Source organism: Athene cunicularia (assembly GCF_003259725.1).
Source record: "Athene cunicularia isolate RWA chromosome 14 unlocalized genomic scaffold, athCun1 chr14_part1, whole genome shotgun sequence".
Taxonomy (NCBI): domain Eukaryota; kingdom Metazoa; phylum Chordata; class Aves; order Strigiformes; family Strigidae; genus Athene; species Athene cunicularia.
Genome location: NW_020799118.1, coordinates 14,544,257 through 14,551,071, shown reverse-complemented (window position 1 = coordinate 14,551,071; position 6,815 = coordinate 14,544,257). Strand labels below are relative to the sequence as shown.

General features: G+C 53.3%; 2 protein-coding genes across 5 annotated transcripts in view; one reads left to right on the top strand and one right to left on the bottom strand.

The window, feature by feature from the left end:
- The window catches only part of CASKIN1 (CASK interacting protein 1), a 16,729-nt gene extending 15,656 nt beyond the window's left edge, over window positions 1–1,073 (top strand). The window contains exon 8 of the mRNA XM_026859203.1: window positions 1,012–1,073. Coding sequence (XP_026715004.1) covers window positions 1,012–1,073 — 62 coding nt within the window. The remainder of the gene's footprint in view (window positions 1–1,011) is intronic.
- A 369-nt stretch (window positions 1,074–1,442) lies between these two features.
- Window positions 1,443–6,815, bottom strand: part of TRAF7 (TNF receptor associated factor 7) — a 32,784-nt gene continuing 27,411 nt past the window's right edge. For all 4 annotated transcript variants that reach the window (XM_026858805.1, XM_026858808.1, XM_026858806.1 and 1 more), the window contains 7 exons: window positions 6,432–6,471; window positions 5,923–6,039; window positions 4,651–4,773; window positions 3,725–3,844; window positions 2,833–2,964; window positions 2,467–2,586; window positions 1,443–2,230 (listed from right to left, as the gene is read on the bottom strand). In XM_026858805.1, coding sequence (XP_026714606.1) covers window positions 2,216–2,230; window positions 2,467–2,586; window positions 2,833–2,964; window positions 3,725–3,844; window positions 4,651–4,773; window positions 5,923–6,039; window positions 6,432–6,471 — 667 coding nt within the window. In that variant the 3' untranslated portion in view covers window positions 1,443–2,215. The remainder of the gene's footprint in view (window positions 2,231–2,466; window positions 2,587–2,832; window positions 2,965–3,724; window positions 3,845–4,650; window positions 4,774–5,922; window positions 6,040–6,431; window positions 6,472–6,815) is intronic.

Genomic DNA, 6,815 nt, shown 5'->3' with positions numbered 1-6,815 from the left:
AAAAAAAAAGATATAAACCAGATTTCCCCCCCGCCCCGAAATAATAAAAAGAATAAACTTTAACAAATATATATTTAAAAGATTTAAAAGTATTAGCAATTATATATAAAGCAGTTTAAAAGAAATCAAGAGAAAACTGGATTTTAGCTTGAGAAAAACTATTAGATTATACTAAGCTGTGTGTCTTGTGGCAAACTCATTCTAAGAGTAGCACAATATTTACCTTTTCTCTGGATGGAAGGTACGTGCAAGCAGTTCTGTTCGGGTCTTTCCATTGGGATTCAGTGTCACGTCTTTCTTTTTACACTGTTAAGAACTCAAAGGATGTGCCTTGTTTTATGGAGGTTTTTGTTAATTCTTCTACTGGAGGTGTTTAATTTCTTTTGGAGTGTCTTCAGGTTTTGTTTTTTATTACTTTTTTTTCCCCCCTTTTTTTGGCATTTGTTTGGTGTGCGCGCGCGCTCGTGTGTGTGTGTGTGTGTGCGTATGTGTGCACGCGGGGGTGCGTGTGCTCGTGTGCGTTCTGCGGGACGCACTGCTGTATATTCATGTATAAACTGGAGTTGAAGTCTGGTTCAGTCACTTGAGTCCCGATGAATGCATTTTTTTGCTTGTGGTTTCAAAACAAAAGTGTTGCTGTTCCTTTCTTTTCTTGAGACGTACAGAGTGGTCTCTCCCTCTGCCTCCCCCTCCCCTCCTTTCTCCCCCACCCCATCTCTCCCATTGTGGTCGCTGATCCAGATGTGTTTGGCACAACTTTGAAATTTCTTTAAAAAAAAAAACCAAAAAAACAAAAAAAGACTTTAAAAAGAAAAAAAAAAAAAAATCACCCGCCTGAAAATATCTGTTGAAAAGAAAAAAAATATGTATCTAAGAAAAAAATATCCATAAAGTTCTACATGATGGATATATACATATATATATTTTTTATGATTAAGTTATGGACTCTGTATCGTATCCCATCTGTCAAGCTATGCATCTTGGTGCTTCTCCCTGCTCTTCTGTGCTTAGATTTCACCTCTACTCGTCTTATTCTTCCTATTCTGAATAGTAGATGGCTCGTGGTGCTGTGAAGAAGTTTGCTCCTATACGAAGTCTGGCAACAAATATTTAAAGAAAAATAAAAAAATAAAACCCCTCCCAGGCTGCCACCACTGTCTGTGTCCCATAACCGTCAGCCGCCATGTGCGATGGCTCCTGGGCACGGCCGGGGTGGGTGGGCACGGAGACACACTGAGGACACGGGTGTGACGGGACACAGAGAGGCCACACGTGTCTTGGGGGGTGCGTGGCAGCCCGGCGGGCTGGGAACTGCTCTCCCCACTCCCCGAGGTGCCTGGTCCCTGCACCCCGTTTCTCAGAGCAGGCGGGTGGGCGCAGGCCAGAGCTGCCGCCGGACCGGTGCTGGCTGCTGGCTCCTGCAATAACTCACGCTGGCCAGGAACAACTCTTTCTGCTTTTATTGTCAATGAAGAAATAATCAAATCTATATTACAATCTTAAAAACAGTAGAAAATGTGAGTAAAAATGCAATGGAGTCTTTTTAATGTGGAGACCATTATTACAGGGTGGTGAACAATGGGCTTGTGTTATCTGAGAACTAGCTGTGGCATAAAAATCGTACCTGGCTACTCCAGAAAACCTCTTCCCAGATGGATCAGCCTGACATCCTGGCAGTAAAATTAAATATTAGAGACAGAAAAGGGGTCGGGGTCCCAACGCAGGGCAAGGCCTAATGCTCAGGTCTATTGTTTACAAGGGGACCAACCTCCCAATGTGGCTGCCCCTGCCCGTGACCAGCTGAGCCGTTCAGTCCCATCGCTGGCCAAGGGCCACTCTGCATCTGCTGCAGTGGCCTGGGGGGGGGCTGCCCCAGCCTGGGGACCCAGCCCTGGCCCCCTGGGGACAGCTCCCCAGCCCGGGGTGCGGGGCACCCTGCGGCACAGAAGGCGCTGGCACCTGCATTTCTGATTGCCGAGGGTGGCTCTGAGGGAACGTCTGGAGCAGCCGCGGGGCAGAACCGCCCCAAGAGCCGCCAGCGGGGTCCTTGGCAGCGGGGGGAAGCGGCCGGGGGGCGGCCGCAGGCAGTGGTCGGTGTGAAGAGGAGCTGCAGCAGTTATTTATTTCATAGTGGTGTGTGTTAAGTGACCCAGCAGGCCAGCGGAGGGGAGGAGTTTTTGGTCTTTCAGTGTGCAGGACTAGTGTGGGGCTTGCGCTAGCACGTCCAGACCTGTGGAGGAGAGACAAGGAACCTGTGGCAGGAACCATCCGGAGCAGCGCTCTGGGATTCTCCTCATCCTCTGGCGGAGCTTCCAGCATCCATGACGCCCTCTGTCTGGAGTTAAACCTCCCAACCATTGAGAACCAGCCCCTTGTTTATCTCAAGATGGCTCCTAACTCATTTAATGCCCTAATTCTAGCATAGGAAGAGACCAAACCACAGAGGAGAAGCCTGAGGAAACCAACCTTTACAGTGCTGTCCACGGCACCGGAGAAGAGGCGTCCCCGGGAGACGGCGAGGGCAGTGACGCTGCCCTGGTGTCGCAGCAGTGTCTGAGTGCAGATCATGTTGTCCATGCTCCACACCTGCGGGCACACGGAGCCATGAGCTGGGCTCTGGCACAACCCTGGGCACCAGGAGGGATGGGGGGAGCGGAGTGCCACAGGGTTGGAGACAGGTGGCACAAATTAAACATGAGGCCATGTGGCACACGGGGACGAGGATCCCCTTCCTTCCTTCCTTCCTTCCTTCCTTCCTTCCCCTCGAGGCTGTCCGTGTGTTACCAATGGTGCCAGATACACAGACACAGCTGCCCAGCCCTGGACACGTACCCTGAGAGACCGGTCGTAGGATGCACTGAAGACTTTGGTTTGATCCGGTGTGGAGATGACAGCCAGGGCGTAGACCGTACCCACGTGCCCGGTCAGCGTGCGGACTTGTTCCTTTGTTTCAATATCCCAGACCTGTGGGAGGAAAGCAGGGCTGGGGGGGTCACACTGGGCTACAGGCCACCACCTTCTCCTCTGAGTGGTCTCCACCTCCATGCACACCTCCAGGGTGGGTGCTGAGCACCCAACACCCCAGCTGTCACAGAATCCCAGAACCATCTCAGTTGGAAAAGCCCTTGAAGCTCCTCCAGTCCAACCATGAACCCCACACTGACTGTTCTCAACTCCACCAAATCCCTCAGCGCTAGGTCAACCCGACTCTTCAACCCCTCCAGGGATGGGGACTCCTCCCCTGCCCTGGGCAGCCCATTCCAACACCCAACAGCCCCTTCTGCACAGAAATCCTTCCTCAGAGCCAGCCTGACCCTGCCCTGGGCAGCTTGAGGCCATTCCCTCTTGGCTTGGCGCTGGTTCCTTGGCTCAAGAGACTCATCCCCCCTCTCTGCACCCTCCTGTCAGGGAGTTGCAGAGGGCGATGAGGTCTCCCCTCAGCCTCCTCCAGACTAAACCCCCCAGTTCCCTCAGCTGCTCCCCAGCAGACCTGTGCTCCAGACCCTGTCCCAGCTCCATTGCCCTTCTCTGGACACGCTCGAGTCATTCAATGGCCTTTTTGGAGGGAGGGGCCCAAAACTGAACCCAGTAATTGAGGTGCAGCCTCACCAGTGCCAATTCCAGGGCTGTGCCACAGAAGGGACCAGCAGAGCCAGGCGCCCATCTCCTTGCCCCTCTCCCCCCAGCCTCGAGCCTACAAACGCAGCAAAGCCCCAGCCCTTACATGGATGAGGTTCTCGTAGGTGCCACAGACGATGTGGTGGTTTGTCACAGCAATGGAGTAGACGCTGCCTCCTGACGTCTGCAGCACGTGGACACACTCCAAGTTGCGGATGTCCCAGATCTGAAAGAGATGCCGGAGCAAAGGCAGAATGAGGCCCGTGCAGGGACCCCTCTCCAGGAGGAAGCTCCCTTGAAGCTATTATCCAGCCACACGTGGAGTCAGCCTGGCTCCACGTGTGCCCAGATCACATCTTTAAGGACAAATCTGTCCGGCTGGGAATGTTCAGTACTGATGACCACAAAGTCCTGCTGTCTTATTTAGCTGCCCAGCTTTGAACATCCAGGCTGAAAAAACTGCGGAGATTGCACACCCTTTGTGTGTGACCAGGCACACACGTGCACATACAGCCCAGAGCCTGACAGCACTAACAACTGCTGCAGACAAATTAATGGGGATTTATTACCTCTGAGGAGGGCAACTTCAAATTCTCTTGTGCCACCCAGATACTGAAAGGTGAACTGTTCATCAAAGCCTGAGCCAACCCAGGTCGAGGGCATTTTGGAAACCACACAGAGATTGATGGTAACGCTGCAGCCAGACAGTGACCTTCTCCTCTTATCAGCAGGACTGTCAGCGCAGATAATGCTGCGGAGGCAGCACGAGGCACTGTGGCTGCGAGGCTCCGTTTTATCTCGGCTAGCATCCCCCTGCAGCCAGGTTCCCAAGGAGCAGCCAGAGGCCAGCCTTTGCGCCTGCAGAGATGCCATCAGCGCAGTAACATCCAGCGTGTCTGATGCTACAGCCACACTCTGACATCCTACAGCTACCGTTTGTCCTGCTCCACCACCCCACACTGCAGAGTACAGGTATGGGGAGGCACGGGGAGAGCCAATGGGTTACAGTTGCCACAAGTCTCAGGGTCTCACCTTGATTGTTTGGTAAGATCCGCTGTAGAGATAGTTTTGGGAAGCCACCAGGGCTCGCACCCAGTGATTGAGACCTGTCAGTTCCTTCTTCAGTTTGAGCTCGGTACCTACAATATCCCAGACCTGTTGAAAGCACAAACACACACAAAGGCGGCGGAGTCTCAGTAGGACAGGGCAGCAGTGGGGCAGAGCAGGTCAGCCCCGAGCTGGGGAGCTAGGCACTGCCCACTCTGCCCAGCAGCCAGCACAAGGCCCTACCACCTCACAAACCGGAACCTAGGGCTGGTTCTCCTGCCCTCTGGGAATCACCTGAACCCACTGACTTGCAGATAAACCACACAATAACTACGCTGAGTAAGCATATTCCCTGAGGGCCTGGGAGAGCCAGCTCTGACATCACTGGCAGAGACCCTTCCCTAGCAGAGCTGTGGGCTTAAAAAACCTCAACCAAATCTGCAGTAAAGAACCCTCTGGACTTCCACTCCCAGCCTGTCCCCACAAAGCTCCACTCCCATGGCTCCTGGGAAACCATAGCCCAGAACGACAGACAGATCTCACTCTGCCACTGGGTCTTCTCGGCTCATCTGGCAGAAAGTGGCTGGGGATGACAAAAATAAAAGGCCCCAGTTCTCCTTCTGCTTAGTGCTGTCTCACTGCTCCTCCAGCCCCAAGTGCTCTTAGAAGCTGAGCCACTCCAGGCCCCAGATAAAGAAAAGAGCATGTGCCCTCCTACAGATGGATGGTCCCATAAGCCGTCTCACCAGGAGCTGGAAGCAGAACCAAGGGAATCTAGCCAAGGCTTTAAAGGGCAACTTGCAAAGCTGTTCCCTGATTTCTGCAGGCTTTAGGTAAAGAATGTAGATTCAAGAGTCTTTGGAGGGGGGTTTCAAAACAGGCAGCCTGAATCCTCAGCCGATTCTGGACCTCAGACCCAATTCCCAATGGTCTGAGTAGGTCTGTTGGGGGCCCAAGGAAACACACTCAGGAATTGCCAAGAGACTCCACCTGCAGTCTTGGGTTTACAGAGTTAGAAGAAACAAAGTGTTTTTTCAGCCAGGTCCTAGAACACCTCTGACTTCAGCACAGAGCATGGGCTGAAGCTCTGCAGCGCTTGCTGCTCTGTGTAACCGTTCTCTCTGTGGTTCAGAACATAGCAACAAGGTCACCTACAGACCAAAGTGCTACTTTCTTCTTCCTGCTTGGACACTGCTGCCTGATAATTTGTACCCTTGATCCCCAAAGAGGCCTAGAGGAGTCACCCCAGAGCTCTACCTTGATGGCTTTGAGAGAGCCGCTGAACAGCATGTTGTGTGAGGAGACCAAAGTGCAGACAGGATTGTCGTGTGCTCGGATCGTGTTCACTTTCTGCAAGTTTTGAATATCCCAGACCTGCAAAGGAGAAGAGTGCCCGTGAGGGGCAGGGCCAGGCCCCTTGGGCTGAAGGGAGGCAGGCAGGACAGGGCAAAACCGCAGGCAGGACAGGGCACCTGCACCAGCCACTGTCCTGGCCTGATCAGGACTGAACACCCTGCCCCAGCTCACAGCACCAGCCTCTTGCTCCCCACGCAGGAGTGGGGAGTGGGAAACCTAGGAGAAAAACACCCAAATCCAGGAAACCAGCCTGAAACCAACCCACGAGGAACGTGGTGAAGGCACACACAGAGGTTATCACTGGCAGCTGTAGAAAAAAGGACGCAGGTCCCTGCTCTACAGCAGTGTGGGGCTGGGCTGTAGATCTCCCAGGCCAGCTGCAAAGTGGAGCAGGGGTCCGGGGTACTCACAATTATGGTGCAGTCAGCAGAGCCGCTGTACAGCTTGTTCCTGTAATGTCACCAGAAAACAAAAGGAGGTCAGCGAGGGAGAGCAACACGTGCAGGGTCCCAGCTCGTTCCCAGGCACCATGCTGGGCAAGGAGCTGCAGTCCCACAGCCTGACTGGGCCAAGACTAAACACCCCAAGGCCAGGAGCAGAGCCCAGGTCTCATGGGGAAGACAGACTGGATTGGCCCATCGAGCAGGAGGCCAGGCACCCTGCTGGTGAGCAGGGAAGGAAGCCAGAACAGCAGGGGAGGCCAAAGAGATATGCTCTCTGTCAGTTTTTAAATAGCTAAGAGGCAAGCTGTGCCTCTCCTGCACAATGTTGGCATGTGCAGGACCAAGGATGGT